Here is a 27,296-nt window from a genome sequence, read left to right on the forward strand (position 1 = left end):
TGCCTTTTTTTTTTATTGTATGTCTAATGCATTTTTCCTCAACTCGGGTGTGACATTTTCTATTGCAGTAGCTAGGAGGTCTTTTATTTTGAAAGTGAAAATTTCCCTCGCCACTTGGTTTTTTATTTGAGCCTATATTAGCTCGATCGGGTTTAGCTCACAATGGTAAGGAGGGAGGCGGTGTACAATTAGGTTCCTTTCACGAGCTATTTCGTCGACAACATATTTCTTCAACTGAAGTATATGTTTCTTTGCAATATTGAGTAATTGGACTTTTATTATATTATCGTCGAATGGTAAATTTTTTAACGTATTCCAAAAACACTTTATTGTGAGATTTTCACTAAATTGTTTTACAAAAACGCAACACGTGTTTCGCCATACAATGGCTTCATCTGGCGTGTCTTTCCAAGACACGCCAGATGAAGCCATTGTATGGCGAAACACGTGTTGCGTTTTTGTAAAACAATTTAGTGAAAATCTCACAATAAAGTGTTTTTGGAATACGTTAGTTATGGATTTTCATCAAGTATCGGCCGATTCCATCATATATATGGTAAATTTTTTGATGAAGCCAGTTGATGATATCAGCTTTCCGCTAGACAGTTGTTGGTGACTACTCCAATTGTCTGCTGTGTTGGGAGGCATTGGCCATGACGACGACAGAGTTTGGTTCAAGGTTTGGTAAAATCTTCAATACCCAATTTTTGAGCTTTTGCGCGTCTACGAGTTTCCTCGTGGTAGTTGCTAGTTTCCTTGGACTTGAAGAGTAACAGGCCATTTTCCAAAAAAAAAACAGAATCTCTGCCTATATGAGTTATTATGAGACGAGAGAATTCCACCCTAAACTTACAGTGACCAACGCTGTTGATGGTTCAGGCAACGAACAAAATGGGGTTTTCCGTTGCATAATAATGCATGTTATGTAGTTCCATTTTTATTAAAAGTTGCTTCATCAGAAAATAACACGAAATCGGAAAAATCATTTTTCTGATTGATCTTTTCTGAGCCCCATCGGCAAAATTGAACACGTTTTTCAAAATCTCTTCCTCTTAACTCATGCATCAATTGCATGTGGTAAGGATGAAATTTGCTTGCTCGTATCACGTAGTAAAGGCTGCATCTATCAATTTTTTCAACAAAAATATTCGATGCTCACTTCATCACGATGTTATCTTACAAATGTTATAGTATTGATCAATGAAAATACAATTTTTACAGTGATTCATGCATCTGAAACAAAAATGTATATCCATATAATGCCAAACCTCGAAGTCATGATTTTGTTTGTGAAACATGGATTTGAACGGTTACTCCGAGTACTAGTTTCCAGTTTTAATCTTCCTCTTTGAAAATGATCATTTGGTGATCGGAACACGTGTCGAGGTGTTGAAAATAATGATTTGGTGTTGGGAAAAACTCCAGTAATATTCATTACTACACCAAAGGTTCCAAACAGTGCATCATAAGTAGAATATATATAATGATGCCTTCTCTATCGATAGCAATAAATTTATGATTGCACGAATATTCAACTAGGAGTAAAACAAAATATACTTTATTTATATGATACAAAATATGAAAGTTTGACGAATTATTGAGTAGAAGTGGCGAGTCTGACGAAAACACTTTTTCAGTACACCGCAACTGTTAGGAATTTTCCATTATCCTTATCTTGATTCCTAACACAGTTTGTTAGCTTTCATTATGTATACCTACATGAAATAATATGCCCTAATGCCAATATTGAATAAACAATGTTATATTGGAGTTTATATCGATATATCTGGATCAGAAAAATATTACATATGAAATGAATAAACAATGGATGTTATAAGTCAGCAAGACTTATTGATATTGACTCGTTGATATTTCATATCAAATGCTACTTCATGACTGAATTTCGACTGTTTTTCTTAACTAGACATGTGATACGGAAATTGAATGGTGATTTGAAAATGAATATCCCCAATCAACCATCAGTAATAAGTATTATTTTGTTATCTTGAAACACTATACACATTTGAATTTGTGACAAATTTGGAACCTTGGTTCACAAAATTAGTTTGTGACAGTTGGATTTCATTATCGAAAAAGAATTATTAGCCTTTTTATTTTATACTGTTTTTTGGGTATACTCGTATAACTTTTCACGATCTGACAAAATAAAAGTTTGATCAATAAAAAATCAACCAAAATCTAGTAAGGAACAAACTGACAAGTTCATCCCGGAAAGAAATTAGAACTATCACAGTTTGAGGCAAGATTTTTATAGCGAATACAAGTTTCGGAAATGGAAAAGGATGGTTTTCCGAAACGTAAAGAAAACAAAACTAAGTATCAGTATTCAATGTTACGACAAGTTAGTAATTGAATGGACTTTCCAGTAGTTTATATTACGTAATAACTTTTTGGGGTAAACTTTTCAGTTTGCCCTACATTTCAGTAGATTCTCTATCGATTCAGCTTTCATTTTTTCAGATTGAAGCCCCATAAAACAGCATAAAATATTGAGTCCTCCACGAAAAAATGTCATTTGAAGAATTATTGGTTCTCAAAGGAGATTGAAACTTCACACAAAAAACACGAAAATTTAGCAGAAACAGGCTGGAAAGATCGCTACAGTTGGAGTCGATAAGATAAAGAGTAATATCATGATTTGTACTACATGGACAAGAGTTACTGTATCATTTACCAATCGGTTTCAAATATTAATCACATCATGACCCAACAAAATATGAAACTGTTAATACCTGAATACCTACTATTTGTTTGTGAGGTTCAATTGTTCCTGATAAGTATATAACAACGTTCTGAACAATTTAGGTTCATGCGAATGGAAAATAGTAATTTTTCACTTCCAAAATGAATTTGGCAATATACATATGGATCATATATATATGAAAGTCACTTCAGAAACTTTCCCTGAAACAATTTGTATTCATCAAATATTTTTTCAAAAGTTACGAAGCATATTTATTATGCGACTTGACCAAAAGCCATTGATTGTGTATCACATGCCATAGGTACTCCTTGGGAAATTGAGTCGTTATGGTTTGGGAGGGACCGTTTTGAGTTTCCGTAATTCCTATCTCAAAAACAGGTATCAATATGTGGATCTTGATAATGTCGAATCCGAAATTAAACGGATACAGCAGAGTTCAGTACTTCAACCATTTTTATTCATTGTGCACATAAACGACTTATGTCAAAATGTTGATGACACCACTCTTGTGAAATAAGATGAGCCACATATCGATTTGGTTTGAACTGTTGACGAAAAAAAGACTTAGTCAAAAATTTGTTCACACGGTATAATCAACGACGATTGGTTGAATTGGTCCAGCCACGTATATTATGTATTTCTTAAGCTCTCTAGAGTACTAGTCATTCCAAGACAACCCAAACCAGTAACCAATCTAAACATATTGAATTTCATTCTATGCTACATGATAATTTACTTTGGGGCAACTCAATAATGGTATTCAGATATCAGAAAAAAGCCAGTCGTATTTTAGCAAATGTATCACTGTTAGCAACACTTTATATTCAGCTTGGTATTATGCCGGTGTCTTCATTATACATCTACATCGTTTTGTTAGAGGTCCAAATGAACATAAAAAATTTGAGAGACACTTTGATATACATCAATATGACACAATATCTGCAGGTCGGTTAAATCCCCAAAACGACACAGACTGAAAACATTGGAATTTAATGTCAAAACAGTCACCAAAAAAAATCACCTCGAGAAATGACAATGTAATGGAATATTTGGAAACAAGCAAGTTTATGAAAATACCCCTAATAAATTCTCTTTTTGCATCAAATGACTATTTGGTCAGCCAATAATTATTTTTAAATAATATTTTCAATGTTTTATGTGTTTAACATTTCATCTTCATTGCAATATTTTTTTCGAATACTGTGACCTGCCATAAATGTAATATGGTTGAATAAAACTATATCTACTCTGCTCTATGCCCGTGTAACGTATTCTTAATATATGATAATGCTACTATTGAAAAAGAAAAAGGTGACGTTACAGATAATACTGACTGCTACCGGTTACCGCATGGGCATGTTTTAACTCCAAATAATTCTTAAGAAAAGTACTTACCCTCAAAACTTTCGAGAAACTAAAAGAAAAGGTGAAAGAGAAAGTTTGGTGTATGAATTACCCATTACATGGATCAAATTGATATTTCTGCACAACAATCTGGATGTTAAATGTTAAATTTGGCAAAAAATAAAACTCTGAAAATTAGGGGAATGTAGTGACAACATCAAGAATAGCAAACACATTAGCTCATCCTTCCAATTCGGAAGATAAATCGTCTCTTGTCTTATACTTGACTTCAACTAATTAATTATCCATTTCAGGATGAAGGATGGAAACTCAACAGAACAAATTACTATCAGGAGGGATGGCTCGCTACAAGCAATGTCAGAGGTATAGTGGGAGTGACCTTCACAACCAGCCATTGTAAGAAAAACGTAGACTACCCTCTTCGCACAAATTACAACTTGAGGGGCCACAGATCGGAGGTAGTTTATAATCTGCAGATTTCCCATCCTATTTAGTCTTTATACTGAGTGAGATGAATTGGGCGCAGGGGTGTATGTCTGTATACGTAATCTCGATAGTCTCTCTAATCAACCCCAATAGATCCCTCGAGAATGAGTCCTAGTCAAAATTTATTAGTTTATAATTTGTTAGGGGAGAACTCAGTATATGAGTGAAGCAATTTGAAACAAGACTGTCACTTGGGTGGATGACTGGTTTTTGTGTGAAATTCCGATGCAACGTTTTAGCCCTTGCTAGGAATCGCATGTTAAAAAAATGTGAAAACTTTCATGAGTTGCCTTCATGGAAGGACAATGCTTGGAAAACTCCAATTCAACTCCAATAATAAAAGATAAAATATTACAATTTTTTACTTCAACAAAAAATATCCAATTTTTTGATCCACAAATACATTGTCTGTCACCCAATGAGAAATATATTGTGTGATATCTCAGATTGAAATTAAAGGGTTGTAACTATTCCCAACTATATAGTTGATAATGAAATCTACACTTTGAATCATTGGGACAATTTTCGAAATATTTTTGGTCTTTCATTCATAATTTTCTTGAATAACCATTTTCATCTTTCGAATATAAATAAGAAAATTATACTGAAAAAACTTCCTAATTATGAAGGCAAGTATAATGAATGCAAATATATTCATTCATTGAAAATCGAGTAGTATGCTGTAAAATATATGTTTTCATAATAGTTCAATTGCTTTTGAGTATTTCCGGGTAATATTGATCAAATATTACACTACAGATTTGTAGCTGCTGATGGTTTTGTGAATTGTAAAACTATCCCTTTGGAAATTGGATTCGAAGGGCGGCATTCGGATTGCAATATTTTTCAACACCAAGTATAGATATCGACCATCTTAAACAAAAAACTAGAGATGCATATATTAGTATCACACCTAATGTGCTAGAAAATTGTCACAGAAATTGTCTGGACCGACAAGTTATGTGCATTCAACAAAGAGGTCGTCAATTCGAGCATTTAATATAGATTGCCATGTAGCTTTCATTTTATGTATTGGTTTAATTTTTCCCAAAATTTCATGATGAAATAAATTGTTTTTCTGTTTGATTGTTGTCATTGATGATGGTAGTTATTTCAAATGAAACGCTATATAAATATCAAATGTGATATACCCTTGGATTGTGAATTTATCGCTTTATCAATATCTGTAATGAAAATGAGAGGTCCGTATTTGAAAAAAAGTCGATGGTAGACATGTTGACACGAAACGTTTCATCAAATATTTATCATCACATCGTCATAGTACACTTCGAATATAATAACATTTTCCTTTTCCATTTTTTTATATTCTCCGAAATAATAATTTCATTCGAAACTCGAGAAGGGCTAGAGTCACCGTAAATTTTCTGCGACCTTTGTATTGTTCTCGATGACAGTTACCTTTCTCTCATTTTATCGTCTTCTTATCTGTTATGGTTTAGAATAAAGCAATGTTAACACATGATGACAGGAACGGCCTGTATATTACATTTTTAGGCAAAAAAGCTTCGTGGCTTTCTGATTCTCCATCTTCATACAAAAAATCGTGGGAAATTTCCTGAGGAAGGGAGAAAGCAATCATGTTCGAAATGAACATAATTGCTTTCTCCCACCGAAACGACTATTATCACATTAACATTGGATTGAACGAAAGAAAAAAATCATTCAAAACAACTACTTACATATATGAACATTGAATTACATGAAAGATATATTTTCAGTTTGTACTCCAAACATTCTCCATTTGAATTCGAGCGAGATATTTCCTTTATAATTTAACCGATACAAATTTTTATGTCAAAAATAAGAAGGCTACTATGTTAAATGATAACTGATTGAGAGACAATGCTTTAGTTCTGGTGTGGAAATGCTTCATCATATACAATTTTTGAACCACTTCATTCATCATATATTTCAAAACAATTATAAAATTATTAAATATATATTGACAACTTTATTTTAATATATTACAAAGGGGGGTAGATCCGTACATTCCTCAGCATTTTATTGTTTTTAAAATAGTCATAGTCATAGTCAACTGAGTATTCTATTGAAAATAAGCAACTACTTCCGGTATAACTGAAAATAATATCCCTTGAAATATTACAGCTGGGTTGATTCATCAATATTAGTGAAGTGTTGTATTAAAAAAAGTGATATATAGGTGTTCATTTACAGGTATAGCGCTTCTCGACTGGAACCTTGTATGTGTGAAAAATCATCTCATTTCTGATTTACACTAAAAATATCTGAATGCTTTGACTTCCATCGCAATTATGTACGCAGTCTGTTTAAAAAAATTTGTGAATTTTAATTTTTCTCAAAAAATATTTATTTATCCATCAATTTCTATTTTGTTCCCTTCAGAGTCGTCCCCCTCAGATATATTTAACTTGTGCCAGCGTTTCCTCCAATCCTTGATGCAGTTCTGATATGCACTTTTTCGCATGTCCTTGAGCTCTCTCAGCGATTCGGTTTTTATCTCCTCAATCGTCGCTATCCTTTCATAGGTCTCTTCAATTTTTGGAACAGAAAAAAGCCGCAGAGGGTCAGATCTGGTGAATACGGTGTATGAGGCATAATTGCTGGTATTTTTTCAGGCAAAAATTACGAACAAGCAATGACGAGTGAGTAGGTGCCTTATCGCGATGCTGAAGCCATCAACTGTTTTTCCACAATACCGTATTGCTTCGTATTGCTTCTCGCAAGCGGCGCATGTAGCAAGAACTCCTGATGCACTACGCCACGGTAATTGAAAAAACAGTGAGCAGAACCTTCACATTTGATCGAACTTGTGCTTTTTTTTTTGGTCTCAGCCCTCCAGGGCTCTTCAATTGTGACGATTGGATTTTGATTTCGATGTCATAACCACATATCCATGATTCGTCACCAGTTATGACGCCATTCAACAATCCCTAAGCGATGCTCTAGTGATGGTCAAAATTTAGCAATTTTGGAACGAATTTCGCTGCCACACGCTTCTTGTCCAAACGTTTCGAAACAATTGCTTGGCATGAGCCGACATCCTCAGCTACTTCTTTAATAGTGATTCGTTGATTCTTCATTGAAATTTCCTTCATATTCATCAGTCATTGATGTGCTAGAGCGTCCAGGGCGAACGTCATCATTCACATCTGGACCTTCTATGAAAGGTTTGTACCAATTGTAAATATTTTTTTGATTCAGAGTACCATCACCGTATGCCACTGTCATCATTTCAGATATTTTTGAGCACTCAATTTCATTTTCGCACAAAAATTGATGCAAATTCTTTGTTCCATTCTTTTCAATACTAGAAAATGGCCGAACACGCAAAACACTAACTTTTATACCTCTCACTCACAAACTGAACATGATAAACAGCTGAAACTGTGAAAATGAACATGAAAAATGAAAAAAATTGCTTATCGAATGTACGTAGCCAGCGAAATTTGAACATCCACCTTATTTTTCGAACAGTCCAGGTATTTTTGTCTTATAACAATCTTAACTATTCGTGGATGCGCCTAGTTACTATTTCAGTTTGCATAGTGAAGCACAAGTTGTTTTCCTTGTTCTGAAATGAACACAATTAAAAGCCAACTGGAATTCCATGCAACAGTTAGGGAATATTAATTGTGCTATAATTGGAATTTCTCCCTGTTGTCAAGATTATTCTAACGTAATGAAGTGCAGAGGATGTTTATTCAGGAACACAGTTTTCGAATATTGTTGGCATATCATGAAGTCGATATTATCTATGAGGTTAAAATTCAACATCCAATTTTGGTCACTTGTGTGATTTGGAGCAAATGATTTAACTGTTTCTCTTATTCGAATAGAGAGTGAATTAGAATCAAATAATTGGAAGAGATATACAACTATTGTTTACTGAGTAGTTGATTTTCATAAAACATTGGAAAAAAAAGGATAAAATAAACTGATATTTCATCATGAAACTACCATTTTGTTGAATCAATACAATACAATACAAAGAATTATTCCAACTGAAAATCTGTGAAACAGTTTATCTTAAGAAATTAGATAATGAATTGTTGCTATAGATGATATTAAAGTTACACTGAAATTAAAATCATCTTAGTAGTAACAATAATAGTATTCATATAATATGTTGAAAGAAATATCGATAAGTAGTGTTAGAACATTGCCTAGGACCATGGTCTCTTGAGATTCTGACCTGCTGATGGAATTGCAACAATCAATCTGAGTTTTAATACTGTTGTTTTATTCAACAATGAATCGCCATTTTTAATTTCATTCGAACTCGATTTTACAGAAAACCACGTTAAATTGTTGTAATTGCGATTGATACAGGGACAGTTTGAATCTTTAATCTTGAAGTCGTTTGTTTCTGTGGTCCAATTCGGAATGACCGTATTCATTCGTTGAACGCTAAACAATATTTACCAATAACGCACCTGAGTAAATGCGATTTGATTAATTTTGAAGTGGCCGTTTGTAACAGTTTCATCTGCAGAAAACCAATTACATCGATATCAAAGAAAAGTGGGTAACCCAGCTGTTTGAACGTTCTGCTAGATAATGAATAAACAACCGACACAAAGGAAATTTTTGAAAATGCGGCTTTAATTTTGGAACTGATAAGAGGTTATATATCTTTACACACTGTACTTTACAACCAGCTGAGAGAAATATTTGTAAAGAAAATATGTATTATTGCATAACATCTGAGTTTGAGCGATCCAGAAGTGGAAACTATGTATGAGAAAATAAATATTTCGACATAAAATTTCGGAATATTAATCTCTCCCAACTACCTACACAGTAGACTCTAGTAAATGTCTGTCGGAAAACAACTTTTCCCCTAGCTAATACCACGCTGGCCTCTGTCTTTTCATAAAAATGGCATCCTGTCTTTTTTCATTCGGCAAACAGTTTTTGAGTAGGAAATAAAATTGCATGAATGATTTTTCTTAGAATCATCCAAGGATTATTATGAAACATCCTATATATTTGAGTAATAAGGACTTCAAAATCTGTAATTTCCTAAAACTTTTTCTACAGTTGGTGTTTGTGTCCCCATATTCATAAAAACTTTCACGATTTCATTGAATTTGACAAGTTACTGATGAATAGTACTTTTTTTGTGAAAAATACTTGAAGTAACGAAGTAATGGACTGGGGTGAACTAACTGGAAATTTTGATCTTCATATACCTATATAAAGTTCTCCAATTTCTATTGTTTTCAAACCGTGAAAGGTGAAAATCCTCAGGAGAATCGTTAAAAAACGAAAATGACTTTTGTTCAATGATTGAACAATGAAAAGAACAATGAACTAGTATTGAAGAAGTTTAAGAATTATAACAAATTCATGTTCAGTATCAAGGTATGATCATCTTTTCTTCAGTGTGCTGTAGAAGCTCTAGGGAAATCTCAAGTATGTAACCATTTATGAAATGAATTTCGATGTGAAAATGCCTACATTCTGTTTCGTTCTCGACTCCTGGATGGAAATGGAAAATTTGTTTCTGTTTCCTCCAATGTCTGCGAACGGAAATTGGCAATCTGCCCTAATAGGCACATTGGAATTGCAATTAACTCTGGTAATAGTTACAACTGATTGACACTGCCTGTTTTCGATTCTCGCAGACGCAATCGATACACTACATAGTAGTGAAAATGTTTGAACATATTATCATGATCATTCCAATGAATACGCTACAGTAAACATTCTGATTGATAATTTTCATTATGCATATATGCATAATGCACATTCAACAATTTTCATCATCAAAATATTTTCAAACAAAAAAATTTTCGTTCTTGTCTGATCAAAATTGCAATGAATTTGAAAGAATTATATGAGCGATGTTTCTTTTTTTGCAATAAAGACATAGTAATTCTTGAAGGATATTGAGGTGAATTGTTACGTAATTTTACAAAAAAGATTGCTGTTTGAATATTCCAGTGCTCATCAGGAAATTTCAAAAATTGATTTACTTTGGGTATATTATTATCTTAGTCAAGTTGAAATGTTCTGTGGGGTCAACTCAAAAAACTGAAATTTGGGATAATGAAAATAATGTATGAATACTTTATTTTGAAGTGAAATTGACAGATGAAACTTGGCGTCATCTTTGAAAAAAATTAAATGGAAAGGGGGGTCTTGTGCACATCTCTTTGAAGCTCCTGACAAATTCTTCACAACTCTAATAGCAGGGGAGCCCACGATGCAAAATGGGGATTTATTCGAGCGTCATAGAGACCTTTTAGGTTGCAAAGCTTAGATGATAAGAAGGAAAAAATGTTATATGATATATACCTTTTCATCGGTGGGGAAAGCTGCTATAGATTATTAAATATGTAAAAAAAACTGTTGCATGGACATACTCGAGCGCGTCAGATATTGATACCATCAATGTGCTACGTATTTTTAAAAATGATGGTATGGTAATCTGATCGTTTGCATGATGTGGGTGGTTGTACGTAAGGGTTAAAAATGAAAAAAAAAAATTCAATCGAGCCTGTCAGATTTTCTAAGGGGGTGTTGAGTGCACCAAAAAAAGCTCTCATTCAATAATCTGACGATTTCGATCTGACGCAAACTCGCGGCCATTATTATAATGTGCAAAATAAATCGTCATTTTGAAATACTCAACCGCGTCAGATTAAGATATACAGGGTGTTCCTTAAACACATGCTAATATTTAAGGAGGTAATTCTTAGACACATTTTAAGAAAAAAACTTCTCATGGACGTATGTCCTAAACGCCTTAACTTTTGAGATACAGGGTGGCAAAGTTTTCAAAAATAATCAGTTTTTTAATAATAACTGAGATAATTTTGTAGACATCTTTGGCATATTTGGTACATATGTTCCATGCCTTAAGGCGCATTTTCTGATGTACACAAATTTGTATTTTTTCAAACAGTGGCATCCCTACGGGTTTCGCATTGAATATTTTTGGGGAAAAAGTACTACGCCAATGCTTTCTTTTCAAAATAAAATCATTTTTAAAATCCTCATTTATTTTTGAGAAAATTTGATCTTCTGGTATTTCTTTGTCCGACGCATGATTTTCACTCAAAAAAATAAAAATCGACAGAAAGCAAATTAAGAAATTAGATCAATTCTAAAATGAATGAGAATCTGAAAATTGCTTCATAACGCATTACCTAATAATATTTGAAAACATAATCTGCAAAAAAATAAATTTTTCACAAAAACGAGTTTTATTTTATTTTGTGACAGTAAGTCTAAACGAATAGCACAAATTTGTTAATTAGTAATAATACCAAAACTGATTATAAAAATTGTTGGAAGTGGCCACCTGCACTCAGTATGCATGCTTCCGCCCTTCTACGCATGGAATTACGCACCCGTTCAAATATTCCCGGCGTATTTCGTATAGTTTCACACGAGGCAACTATTCGCTCTCTTAAATCTTCTAAAGTATTAACGGGAGTTTTATACACAATAGTTTTAAGGTGACCCCATAAAAAAAATCTAAACTGTTGAGATCGGGGGATCTTGCTGGCCATTGCTGAGGTCCTCCACGACCTATCCAACGATTAGGATAAACTGTATTTAAATGGTTTCGGACAATTACACTGAAATGAGCAGAGGCGTCATCGTGCATGTACCATATTCGATTCCTTAACACAAGTGGCACATCTTCCAATAACCCAGGTAAGTCTTCTTCAAGAAAGTGTAAATAAGAACGATCATCAAGGCGTCCTGGTAGAAAAAATGGGCCTATTAGATGATCACCTATAATTCCTGCCAATACATTAACCGAAAATTGGTGTTGGAAATGGGTTTCGGTTATTGCATGGGGATTTTCTTCAGTCCACATATGATTGTTATGGAAATTTTGAATGGCATTCCGAGAAAAATTTGCTTCGTCTGTGAATAAAATTTGTGTCTCAAACTGCGGATTTAGTGCAATACTTTGTAGATACCACTGACTGAAGTTCACACGCTGTGGAAAATCTCTGGGGAGTAATGCCTGCACTCTTGAAATATGGTATGGGTATAAAAAAAATCAACCAAAATACGCCGAACAATTTGATGACAAATATCCAGAGTTCTAGCGATCTTCCTCGTACTCGTCTCAGGATGTTCCTCAATTTTTTGCAGCACCGCTTCCTCAATTTCAGGAGTTCTTACTACACGAGTTCTACCTTCCGGAGTCCCTTTCTTGAAACTACCAGTTTCCCCAAGTCGACGATGAATATTTGAAAAGGTTCGGCTATCTGGTAAGGCACGATTAGGATATCTTTCCTGATAAATGCGCCTGGCTTCTGTTGCATTACCATCGGCAAGGCCATATACGTAATGCATTTGCGCCATTTCCGCATTCGTATAATTTACAATATTTACTGATATTCAGAAAAACAGCGGACTACCAAAATAACTTCAATAACACTTCAAAATCAATCAAAACGCGCTGTGACAGTTATTAACACCAACACCTTACTTTAAACCAACATCAATATTAGCTACTGACGTTTGTACATACAGAGAATTCGTTTTTTATTGCTATGGTGGGTACGCTGTCTTTTCTGCTTTTAATCTTTAAAAGAAATCACATATCGACAAACTCCATATTTCCAAGAGGGGCAGTAAATAAATTCTGCTACACGTCATTTATTCCAGGATAACTAAATTTATGTTTTCAAAAATTATTAAGCGGTGCTGCGTTATGACGTAATTTTAATTGAGAACAGTGCATCTGACAACAAACAAATACCTTTTAGATCCTCAATTATTTTGCAACAAATCTGATCTCTTAGTTTGCTTTCAGTCGATGCACGATACCGCATCAGATTTTTAAGGAATTTATCCTTAAGTAAAGCGATTTTTAATTTTTTGCGCGAAAACCATGCGTCGGACAAAGAAAACCCAGCAAATCAAATGTGCTAAAAAATGTATGGAGATTTTAAAAATGATTTTTAATTCAAGATAAAGCAGTGGCGTAGTATTTTTTTCGCCAAAAATATACATTTCAAAACTCGTACGTACGCCACTGGCAGAGAAAATTGTGAAAATTGTACAGCAGAAAATGCGCCTTGAGGCATAGAACATATGTACCAAATATGCCAAAGATGTCTACAAAATTATCTCAGTTATTATTAAAAAACTGATTATTTTTGAAAACTTTGCCACCCTGTATCTCAAAAGTTAAGGCGTTTAGGACATACGTCCATAAGAAGTTTTTTTCTTAAAATGGGTCTAAGAATTATCTCCTTGAATATTAGCATGTGTTTAAGGAACACCCTGTATATGGTTCATCTTTATGTTTTGGACGTACTGTCTCATAATCTGACGATCATCTAGAGTGATTCGCCTAATCTGACAAAAAAAAAATTCAATCATTGAACCCAATTAATTGAAAAGCTCAGGAAATAGCATGCAAATAAATAAGTGTATGTTTCTTAAGTAAAATACTTGTATTTATAAATAATAATTAAAAAAAATGCTCAAAAAAATTTTATTTTTTATAATCAATTGATTAGTTAATGAAGAAAAGAGAAATAAAACTTTCTAAGTTTTTTTACCACTTTTATTTGTAACTAACGTTACTGCAGTACTTATACAATATATAAGTTCGAAAATGTCCTTATAGGACGAAACTGCAGTAACGTTAGTTACAAATAAAAGTGGTAAAAAACACAGAAAGTTTCATTTCTCTTTCCCTCATTATGATTTCCTACCACGTAGTAACGGCTACATCCATCAATTAATTGATTAATTAATCATCATATTCATCTTCATCACGAACGAGTCTCTGTGAGCAGCTGTGATGGCGTCATGGCAACAGAATTCAGAGTGGGAACGGAGTGAGAGAGTAATAGATAGAGAGAAAGTGAAAAAGGAATAGAAACGCGGAGAGGGAAATATAGGCATCACGCAGCTGCAGGCATTAAACTTTCTCGACGAATTTTTGCTATTTCGGCTTGCGAAAATCGTCAGATTATATATATTTCGATATCCTTGAATTATTTTCTTCAAAATAAAAATAAAAAAATTAGCTACATTTGAGAATGTCGAGATGACGTTTTTTTTACCACTTTGCTGACTTCCCCTTTCTTTACGTCACTCTCAAATTGTCAGATTACTGGAATATACACTTTTTAGCATGTAATTAACTCATCCCACCTTAATCTGACGCGCTCGAGAATTTCTGATGATCAATATTTTTTTTACTAATCTGATCCTTTATCCTTCACAGGCGGCCTTATATATGGGATCATATTTGGTGAAGGTACTTAATCGGGTACAAGGTATCCCTCTGTATATTAATCTGCCGCGCTTCAGTAAATCACGAAATTCTCGCTTGGGCTCCCCTATTATAAAATATAATGTCAATATCTTCAACTACTACAACATCAGAAGACACAAACACATCATTTCTTCTTCAGGTAGAGTTAGATTCGTTTGGGGAAAAGGTCATGCGGGAATAATGGGCATTGAGTTGGTCGATCGCGCAGCTAAAGAAGCTACCCACTTAAGTGAAAATGAAAATATATATACATAGTATATATAGTATATGTATATGTATACATATATACATACATATATATAATAGACTTAATAGCTAACTTAAAAAAAATTCAAAAAGACAAATGGCGAGATAATTGGCATAACTATACTATCAAATCTAATAATCCTTATACTCTGATTCACCCCATTCTTCCCAAGACGATTCCACATGTTGAATTATATACAGTACCAAAGTTTCATGCCGTCACAATAACACGGCTCAAACTCAATCACGGAAGTTTTCCCGCACATTTATTTAGAATAGGCGCACACAACACTAGGTTATGTACATGTGATGATAACTCTGTAGCGGATTTGAACCATTTATTTTTTGCATGTAAAAACCATGTTCAAGAAACACAAAACCTACTGTCCACACTAACATCCCTCAATATCAACTCCCGGTAAACATTACAAGCCTTCTAATTTTTCTATTTTAATAATTACCTCATTTAACATTTAACTATATAATATGAGGTAATAAGCTTACGGTCAGTTCAGAAGATGCTCGAAATGGTTGTCTTGAACTTCTTGACATATGAATAGGCTATCCGATATTTCACGCCGAACATTTTAGAACACAGTAACGTCAATATCTCTACAAATATTTATTATTCTCTGCCGTATATCCAATATTGAAGCAGGTTCAGTTTCGTACACCTTTTGCTTCGAATAGCCCCATAAAAAAAGTCAAGTTGTCAAACCTGGCGAGCAGGGTGGCCATTCTGTAAGACCTCGACGGCCAATCCAACGAACGGGAAAAGTAGTATCCAAATAGTTTCTTACTTGTCTGGAGTAATGTGGTGGTGCTCCATCTTGTTGGAAAACGATATCCATATCGAATTCAATAGGATTCGCTTCGACGATTTCAGTGATGAGAGGATCAACAGTAGTTTCCAGCATATTCAAATACAGTTTCCCCTGTTAAATTTTGATCAATAAATAGAGGTCCTACAATATGGTTTTCCAATATTCCTAGCCGAACGTTAATATTTTCTAGATATTGGGAATGTGTTTTCCGGAAAACGTGAGGGTTGGTGCCACTCCAATAACGGCAATTTTGTCTGTGAATATTGCCGTTTAAATACATTAATCACTAAAACAAATATTGTGGAAATAGGTAGGATGCCTTGCAATGGTTTCCGTCATGATTTCGCAGAATTCTGTTTTTCGATCAGGGTCATCTTCAGTTAATTGGTGTACCATTTTGATTTTGTATAAATGATACCTGTATGATGTTGCATGATGTTTCTCTTCAAAAGTCTTCATATAGTAGAAGGAGACACCTCACAAACATTCGCGACGGAATAAGTAGACAGTTCAGGATTTACTACCATCTCATCAATTATTTGCACTTGCTGTTCTTCCGGAATGGACGGATGACCTGGGGGCTTTTTGTTATGTATAATACCGGTAGTTGTGAATTGGATACAAGTTCCCTCAAATATTTTCTACAGATAGGACGATTCGGAAAACGTTCATTGAAAATATTTTCGGTCTCATGAAAGTTACGAATCGCACTGTAAATAAAAATCGCTTCAAGTTTTTCTTCCAATGAACGAGAATTGACCATTTTAGAGATTGTTGACGTGGTATCTTGCTACTAGTAAAACCGAAAACTGAATGAGAATATTCTAACTGAACAATGATGTTTATTGTCGTACTGACATTTTTTGTCGTTTTTATAAACAGAAATAATTTAACAAACCTAATCGGGTTGTTGAAACTGCCATATGGCAAATAAAAAGAATATTTCTAGAAATATCAATATTAATGTGTTTGTCTTCAGGAAATTATTAAATGTTCCGCCATTTTGTAGAAGGTGAAGATATTGACTTCATATTCTAGGGTTGTGAAGTACTTGTAAGGAGCTTCAAAATGATGTGGCACAAGCCCCCCCATTTCTTTTAATTTTTTTTCCAGAGAGCGACTAGTCGCCATCTTGAAAGTTTCATCTGTCAATTTCACTTCAAAATAATATATACATGCCATAATTTCATTATCCCAAATTTCAAATTTTTGAGTTGACCCGTTCAAAAAATAAAAAGAGGGGGCATTAAAGAAATGCACTGTTTATGTCGATAATATTGATTTCCAATTATCCGTAGAAACATCCAAACTCTTAAGTGCATCCACGTACTGTTTGTTCTATTACTACAGTGAGTTCTCGTCGATTATAATTATTCCTTTTCACAATCTGTGGTCTTTCACAATATGTTGATTATTGATAACTGATTTTTATATTTTTTCTTTAGTATTTTGAGTGCAATTTCATTATAGCGATCAGTAAGTTGCAAATCCCCAATGATATTTGGAGGTTCTTTTTTTATAATATACTTGAAATACATAAATTTTTGATAATAACATCCTGTCAATGACAATAAGAATAGTTTACAAATTGAACATCATTACTTAAGTGGAAAATACTTTTGCAGTGATTTCACTTAGATATCTGATGTAATTCCGTTAGGACGCTTTTTCAAATTTGTAGTAGACAAATTGTGTTTTGTGCTTTTATATAACGAAATTCCTTTTATTTAATTTTATGAATGAGCTTTTGAATTCAAAAATATTTGTTACAGTGTTCAACATTGTTCCTTCGAAAAATATTTCATTGATAACTACATTATCTTTAATACATTTTCTAGTACGAATCATGTAGCCTCAGGCAAAACTACTAAGTTTTACCAATGTATAGATTGATGAACTATTGGGTAACAGATTCCTTATGGGAAAGAAATATGCGAACTCTGAAATTCCATATGTGGAAGGGTAGCAATCCTGATGAGCAGCGATAATGAAACAGATACATTTCTTTTCTTTATCGGTAAACGGATGAATGAGTGTGGATGCTCTTTCTTTGATAATTTTGTGAAAATATGTCTTGAAAGCTTTCAAATCCTGATTTTCAACGAATTCGACAGATCAATAATTGCACAAGGGGCGCGAAGGACCAAAATATTTTGTTTCGCAGACCTGCTAGATATCGTTAGAGAAATAATGAGCCAGAGGAAGTGTTTTTTTATAAAATCTGGAGGATTTTCATTCAGTACTATTTCATTAGTGATAGTAGAATTGAGGGTTGAAATATCTTTTTTTAAATTTTCAAGTAATAGATTATTATCTGAATGGGAGACACCGCAGCTAGTTGGCACTACCGTTTTTTTGCCACTATAAATTTAGAGCGCTGTCATCCTGATTACTAGCTTACATTTTATTACAGATACTTGGACACAAATTTAGTTCGCGGTTAAAGGGACCCCCATGCATATATTACATTCAGTAAAATCAAGAAAAATAAAATTAACTGATCACTAAAGTGAAAGCACCTAAAAGCTGACTTTCGACCGCAGGAGGTCATGAGGTCAATCTTGCTGAAGTGCCTATCAGCAGGTTGAGATCCACTCAGGATTAGTGAATATGGATGGATTTTAGCTTCTGCACACAGTAACCGTATGGGGAAGATTCTATCTCAGGAAATTCAACCCCGGAGGGGGGCATGGGGGCTTGATAGTTGTGATGCACCATCCTTCGTTACTTCCTTCCATTTGGAAGCGTCACGAAGACGTGACACGTTTTATTGTTTCTTGATTTGATGTTCTCGTAGATTGAATTGAGGTGTTGCTAATTGGCGATTTCGTTTAGAATGTTCTGTCTCTTGTAGTTACCTATCTTGTTGAGAATATCCTTGTAGGCCTTGTAACATAGTTATGGCAACTTTACGAATATAAGTAGCCATAATAATGAGTAGAATATATTTTTATGACTCCGTTCAAGTATTCATTTTTTGAAAACGAAGGTACCTGAATTTCTGATCAAATAACATATTTTCCTTCAAAAGATGTTTTGTTTTGACAAATATCCCTTGAGAGTATGCCGTCTAACCCTGCAAGGAGTTGATTGGCATATATTTGATTAAGGGGTCCTACCTAAGTCTATGCCAACTAGCCCTGGTTTCTCCAACAATTCAACTGTACAATTCAATTTGTTTTATTGAATATTTTCAAACCAGTTTGAAGTTGAATGGAAAATGATTCATTTATACAAAAATTTAATAAACATTGATTGTATTACTAATCTGATTGAATTACTTTTTCAGGTGATATTGGTAAGATGGAATGAACCTTATCAAAAATTAGCATCTTGTGACAGCTTCGGAATAATTTACATATGGATAAAATATGAAGGGCGTTGGTCAATCGAACTGATAAACGATAGAAACACTCCCGTGACACATTTTTCCTGGTCCCACGATGGTAGAATGGCACTAATTTGCTATCAGGTAATTGGTCATTCATCATGAAAGAACAACAAAAGAGTGATTAATAATTCGTTAGTGCGGCACTAGCATGAAATATTCAAATCATCATCAGTGGACTACAGAAAATGATTCTTGCCCTTCCTATATTAGGTGAAATGAATATTGAGGAAGAACGTTGTATTGGTAAATATAAAAATGTAACAAAAAGAGGTGGTGTTATTTAGATTTTTCTGTCAATTTTCACCGTTTTGAGAAATTTCGACGACATTGTCCCACATAAACACTATTACATTCCGGACACTTAAGCTTATAAACTCCCGATTTCTCCAACTTGTCCACTTTATCTTTGGCATTGAAAAGGAAATAAGATAACCTGGCATGTGGCATGTTGATTTCTGATAGTTTGATCTGGGGGTATATCAATCTGTAAGTGAATTTACGGCTTTGTTTTCTGACCATCTTCTGGATTGTATCTGCGTTGAAATCATCATTATGGCCTATCTGTGTAACTATTTTAATTTCCCTAGCTAGATTGTTAGCAGACAAAGGCCAGGTAAGCCTCAAAACGGTATGCTGAATATGAAAGGTTCTACAGACTAGGTAAAAATAATTAGACGTTTTCAAATCATTCCTTAGCATGCAACCATAAGTTCCCGAATCTAAACGATACGGAAATTTTCCACTATGCAAGGAAGGGTTGCAAACTCGATTATTTGGAATCCTTGGAAATTCATAAGCATGAACATTGCGGGTGCAACCTGTTAAATGATCAAATCGATCTGGTTTACTCACCGGTTTCCAAATTAACGTATCCACATTGTCACAAATAAACAAAATTTAGATACTCAATCATTTTGAGTTTGATGTATAAGTTTGAAAATGTCCTTATAGGACGAAACTGCAGTAACGTTAGTTACAAATAAAAGTGGTAAAAAACAGAAAGTTTCAATTATTTTTTCTTCATAATGATTTCTTACCACGTAGTAACAGCTACATTCATCAATTTAAAAAATGTTTGCCTATCAACTGAGAGAGGACGATGAAAGGTTTTTCACTTTTTTGTTCGAAAAAAGTTGACATAAAAAATGGTGAATACGATTGAGTGGATTTCTGAAGTTTCTGTTAGGCAGTAACTAAAAGTAAGGCATTAACTAAAAGTTACTGCGTAATAAAGCAGTGAGCTTTACAATTAACTTAGCAATGGACTTTAGAATTAGACGTTTATTACATCTGCTTGGATTGTCATGAATTCATTGATTTTTCAAACTATGAAAAGATAACACAATCAGAAGAAAATAAAAACCGAGGCTTTCATGACCGAAGTTACGATTATAAAGAATAAAATGTCTGCTGATATGCCAAATTGAATTTGTGGTACCAAAGGTTCGTCTAAAATTTCGACAGACATACTCAGTTGACAGAGCAAGGACGAAAGTAGGGGAAATACACTGTTTACCCGATCTGATCATAATGACCGGAAGAGTCAAAGAAACAAAGAATCTTTCACAAAAATATCTTTCGAAAATTATACAGTGCTTCCATAAAGTAACTCATGACTTCATTTCATCATCTAAATCAATAACACCGAGAATTCCCAAACAAAATCGATTTTTTATTTGAATTTAGTATTTTTGAATAAGGATCGAAAATACAACCTACCTGGTGGTGATTTCAATGAAATCACCACCAAATTTTTTAAGTGGAAAAATCTATTTGTTTTCAATATATGGAATTTCATTGGTGTACTGATTCCAAAAATGTATTACCTACCAGTAGTTGTGTCAAATGGACACTTGAGAGGGCAAAAATATAAAAAAATCGAGAAATTATACTTAACTGTGAATTCAAAGAAATAATACATGAAGAATTCACGAAATAAAAATTATTGAAAGAGATAAGGTCATTATGCAGCTGCTGAATACAGTACTACGTAAACTACTGACACTTCAAAGTTTTCTCCTTTGACTGCTGTCCTACTCGAGTATAATGATATTTTGTAAGACAGCGGGTGTTATGTTTGGCATTTCTTGCCTGATCCGATCTTCTAGATCACGCTTATTGCTATTATCATTCACTACAGATTCTGAAGAAATCTATGGATAATTGTAATTGGCTGAGATCAGGTGATCTAGAGCGCCATTATACTGTGTCCCTTCTTTTTATTCACGAATCTGAACAGGTTCTGCGTGAAATGATGCAATCCAGATTCAATGCTGTTGTCAAATTTTCATGAAGAATATGAAGTGATGATTGTATATGAATGATAATATAGGTAATTTTGTGAACTAACATGTCCATTCACATGAATTGTTGTTTTTTTAATCATTTGGGTTTTTCGCATACTCGTATAGTGAATTTTTTTGGTTGAAGTCGTCGACAGTCATTTCAAGAATGAGTCGTACTTCATGAGAATGTGCCTTGAAACGGGTGCCTTGAACGGGTGGAGTATCACTCATGGAGGTAAAAGTCCTTCTGAATGAATCATCATGCTGAAGTTGTATCCGTGTCGAAAGGATGTACAACTTTGAACCCAGTCAGTCATTAACGAGACCTTCGAGGTTCCAAAACCCCTCACATCATAGAAAGTATTATCATGGAAATGCGAGGTTCTTCTGTGATGGACTTTTATTACCTCTACTCGTCCTTGAGCCTATTAGAGAAGATGTATGTCGACTAAATGATTTCAACTGTCCTCACTGTAACATTGCATCTAGAGCAAGAGTTTCTCAGTTCATCAACTCATGATACTACAAACCTAAGATGGTGCAGCCAGGAACGACTAGTAGTCTCCTCAAGAGTAGTATATCTCATCAATCTGAATTGCATCAAATTCTTGAACAGCAGAAGCAGAACCTGCACGTGGAGAGAAAACACTGAATCAGAGTAGGTCACATAACACTTCCGCTCACACGATGATACATCCAAACTAGAGGCGAAAAATCCTTGCTTGGTTGAATCTAACGTATCGTCTGGTATAACTGACATACATACATAGAGTTGATATAAATGGTGCGGGCATCAAGATAGACATCTTGCACCTTGAACACGTGACAATCTAAATATATACCTACCAATCAACACATTACCATAACGACTACCTTAAAAAAACTCAGGAGAATCAATTAGAACTACAGCCATAGAAGGACGCCTCCCTGATATGCATCCTGAGACATACATTTGTGTTGTATATCTACCTGACGGAAGTCGTTTCAGACAGATTAAGGAAAATATCCCATGATCAGTCAACCTCAAAGTGGACTTAACTTTTTTAAATATTCAATACTGTAGACTTTGGGAACAAAGGGAACTTTCTAGAACTGTATTTTCAACAACTGTAGATCTATGTTGCTTCAATTCATCCCCCAATCAGTCATGTGCTCTAATTCTTTGTATTTTTGTTCCATTTTGCTTACAGTAGATGTGAATTAGGTTAACGATCCCAGTGCATTTTATATAAAAATCCGCTTATCTCTTGCTGAGTTCGCATCATATCATGCATACCAATCATAATTGAAATTCCTTTTTCCTCCCTTTCAGATAGAGGCCTCTCTAACCATGCATGACTTCTTAAATCGTTTTATTGAAGTAAATGTAAGGACCATACAGTGGGTGCATTTCAGTTCAAACGAGCTACCCTAAATGAGTCATTCAATATTGAGACTAACACCTCAATATCAGTTTTTAGAGGCACATATTTCTACCCACCCATATATCAAATATTTCAAATGAAAATAATAGTCGAGTGACATCTCATTCAAAAGATCTTTCACTTCAATTCTGCAATATTTTTGACATTACAACGACAAGTAATTTCAAGAAGAAATGAAATACTTTCTTGAGTTCTTATTCGATTCTAAACTAAGTTAACCTGAACAAACAATATCCCTATTTTGAATGTTGAAACTGAGCACTATTGAGAATGAAAATAATATAAATTTGAACTTTGAACAAATAATATATTCCTGTTATGCACTGTTTGGAACCTTTGGTGTAGTAATGAATATTACCAAACATCACCAAACACCAAACCGGTTTTTCGATAACTTAATTTCATTTTCTACATAAAATTTTATGCACAATTTTTATCCATTTTTTCAATACTAGAAAATCGCAAAATACTTCTAACTACTCATTAGTTCGGATTTCCATTTTATAATATGATATAAATTGATTTGAAATACCTGAAAGAATCTGTGAAAAATAAAAAAAGGTTAGCTGCAAAATAACATTTATATAAAGCAAAAAAACCTGAAATAACAATGAAATAAAATACAAGCAACAACCATAAAATCAAGAGAGTGAACTATTAATACGAGATAAAAATTACAAAATCATTAACAAGAAATGGAAATTAAAAATTAAAAGATTCCAAATCTAGTTACTTCACTACCTAGAAAACAACAAGAGCTCCACAAGGAAGAGAAGCGACACAACCAGGACTTGTAGTTTCCTACATCAGAGGATTGTCGGAAAGGATAAAAAGGATTGGGTCCAAGTATAATATCAGAACCTGCTTCAGATCTGGTAACACTATCCGTAGCAGCCTCACAAATACCAGGCCACCAAACGCGGACTGCGATTCCAAGAATTGCATTTACTGGTTACCCTGCGAGTGCGGAGAATCATACATCGGTGAAACTAAGAGGCCATTGGAAGTTCGCATTGCCGAGCATAGGAAACACACACATGTAGGAGAAACCAGCAAATCAGGACTAGCGGAGCACGTTTGGACTTATCAGCATAACATCAAGTGGGCTTAAGCTGTAATCATCCACAAGAATGAACACTGGTTTAGGAGAAAGGTCAAAGAAGCCGCATATATGCTGTCTAACAACGCATTTAGCTGAGCTAGCGTAGAGATACGTGACATATGGAAACCTCTAATAAAGCGAAACACGACCAACTTCCGGCAAACGGTCAGCTTTCGCTGAAACCGATGAAGCGGAGAAGGGGAAGAGGTGATAGGTGAAAGCAGTCGAATGACCTATAATCGAAATGTAGTGAAGTAACTTGGTTTTGGAATCTTTTAATTTTAAATTTTCATTTCTTGTTAATAATTTTTTAATTTTCATCTCGTGTTAATAGATTTTTTTGATTTTTTGGTTGTTGCTTGTATTTTATATGCTTGTGATTTCATTTTTTTTGCTTGATATAATTGTTATTTTGTCAGCTAATCTTTTTAATTTTTATAGATTTTTTCAGGGATTTCAAATCAATTTATATCATATCAGACAATGGAAGTCCGAACTAATGAAATGCACCACGAAACCATGTCAACTACCTTCAAACAAACTTCTAACTTTTATGTCTTTCACCATCAAACTGAATATTCTGAATAGCTGAAACTGTGAACATATGTTCGAAACGAGGGCTCCCAAAAAAATTGCTAATCGAATGTACATAGCCACCTTATTTTTTGAACACTTCACGTATGTTGTAGGATTTTTCATTAGAAGGTACTCTGTATCTCAATCTTCCAAGTTTAGTTTTCACTCTTTGATATCAATCAAAATTTCCATCTGTAACATACAATTGTAATTTTTGAAGAAATCTTTGAAACTCTCAGTATGTTTTTTATTCATAGCATTTATTTTCCAATATTAATTTGAATTAATTGCTCAGGAATTTAACTGATAATAAGTTGATATCAACCAAGTAAGCAAAGTGCATATCAATAGAAAAATATAATTCAAATTATTGTTCAACTTATCATAACCTTGATGACTTTGTAGGATGGCTACGTTCTAGTAGGTTCTGTAGCCGGACAAAGATATTGGTCGTCGATGTTGAATTTGGAATCTACGATAACATGTGGCATTTGGACTCCGGATGACCAACAAGTATATTTTGGAACTACTTCCGGTCAAATCATCGTTATGGATGTCCACGGTGCTATGGTTTCTCAAGTTCAGTTGAGTTCTGATATTGGGATCACATCTATGTCCTGGTCATGTGAAAAATTCAAAATGGAGGAAGGTGACGATAATGACAGTGGAGTTACAAATTCAGGTGAGAATAATTACTAAGAAGACGTACACCTACTGTATATTCATTATATGAGATTTCAGTTTCATTCTATTCTATTGATTTTGTATAATGATATGTTCAATATTCAAGTAATGGAGTAATAATAACGAATAAAGAAACGAAGAAACGAATGTATAGTGAGTGATACACGTTTTGTGAAAATCTCACAAAAAGGTGTTGATTGAATATGTAAATAAAAAGAAGATGAACACAAAAAAAAATATTGAGGGAAAGTCTATATCTTTTATATACATTATATATATATATATATATATATATATATATATATATATATATATATATATATATATATATATATATATATATATATATATATATATATATATATATATTTTTATGAGAGAGAGGACATTGTTAGATCAAGATCTTCAGATGATGTGGTGCTGCAGGTTTTTCCGGGTTTTCCTGCAGCTGAAAAAGCAAATGCGCCACTGGAATCAATGAAGTCGCCCCGGAGCGCCAATATATATATATATATATATATATATATATATATATATATATATATATATATATATATGTACATTATATGCCGGTATACATCACGGAAACTTTGTAGAAAACATATATTATTCCACTGTTCAGAAAAGTGGCTATTAGTTTTGAAAGAGTAATGGCTTCATTCATGACTCATAACAGTAATATTTTGGAATTGAATTTATTCGTGAAATCCCGATTGAGGACAATACCAAAGAAGTCTATAACAAGAATACATCTAAAAAAGAATTCAAAAATATATCTATGAAATTTAAAAAGGAAGTGTCGTGGATAAGACTTGACCTGGGTACTTGGTACCTAACCTAATCTAACCCAACCTAACCTAATCTAAAACTGGGTACTTGGAGAAAGTATGTCGATTTCTAAAAGCTCTCATTTTGTTATTAAGTTGGGAACTTTGGAAAATTATCAATGCATTCAACACATTACAAATTTCAGATGGGTTATACTAATTTTCAGTTCCCGGGTTCATGTTTTTATTACTGTTTATCATTAGGAACTGTATATTCTAAAACGAATTGTCAGTTCATGAGTAAGTTTGACGTATGGGAACATAATTCGAAGTAGGAAATCGTCAAGCCTAATTTGCGATTGAAAATAATGGAAACACAACTGCTAAGTTATAAATTGGCTCGTCTGTAATTGCAAGATAGTGAGATAAATGTGATCAACTGTGATCGGTTCGGAGATGTCAGTAATAAATCATTTTGCCTACTTACCTATCAAGAACCGTTTACATAATTGACGCGTTTTTTCAATGATCATATAAAATAATATATGATCCAACGATCGAGAAGTATGACCATCACAAGTAAAATACTATACTTTCTCTCTGACATATCAGAAATATTTCAAAATTAAATGTTTTCCTGGTGGATATTCCAGATGAAAATAATATCAATGAATGTCATAACAAAAACATAAAAAGAAAAGCATTCTAAGATATTATGGAAGAATTGAAAAAGTAATATTCAAATTGCTCCACAAATATCCTCAATTGAAAGCAGTCTTCTGATACGTTTTCTAGATTTGTACAAATAGGTATCATCAGTATAATTTTACTACTACTCTGAATATTGTATATAAGGCAAATATAGATCCTTGGGGTACCCATCATACGTATGAGCCCCAATAATATGCATTCTTTTGTCGATAAATACACCAAGCTTTCTATCACTTGAATCTTGTTCGAATAAAAACACAGATTTTTCATTGAGACCGATAAATTTGAGAATTGGATAATGTACCAATGAGCGATTCAGAATTACGAGTTAGGAATTTTTGATACAAGCTGTTAGATTATGAGTGGCGTTCAAAAGTGAAGTGCAGCCGCTATGACCAGATGTGAAGGCATAATAGAAATTTGTTTATAAGCAAAAACTTTTT

At 33.7% G+C, this 27,296-nt stretch overlaps 1 protein-coding gene across 3 annotated transcripts in view; it reads left to right on the forward strand.

Moving 5' to 3' along the window:
* Tusp (WD40 superfamily protein Tusp) overlaps window positions 1–27,296 on the forward strand; it is a 73,652-nt gene that overhangs the window by 8,426 nt on the left and 37,930 nt on the right. For 2 of the 3 annotated variants that reach the window (XM_074173003.1, XM_074173002.1), the window contains exons 2-4: window positions 4,384–4,548; window positions 19,203–19,385; window positions 25,097–25,373. In XM_074173003.1, coding sequence (XP_074029104.1) covers window positions 4,384–4,548; window positions 19,203–19,385; window positions 25,097–25,373 — 625 coding nt within the window. The remainder of the gene's footprint in view (window positions 1–4,383; window positions 4,549–19,202; window positions 19,386–25,096; window positions 25,374–27,296) is intronic. The other variant, XM_074173004.1, reaches the window with a different exon arrangement.

Source organism: Leptinotarsa decemlineata, unplaced genomic scaffold (assembly GCF_025532065.1).
Source record: "Leptinotarsa decemlineata unplaced genomic scaffold, Ldec_3_MD MMD2_tig00000199_RagTag_RagTag, whole genome shotgun sequence".
In the NCBI taxonomy this organism is placed as follows: domain Eukaryota; kingdom Metazoa; phylum Arthropoda; class Insecta; order Coleoptera; family Chrysomelidae; genus Leptinotarsa; species Leptinotarsa decemlineata.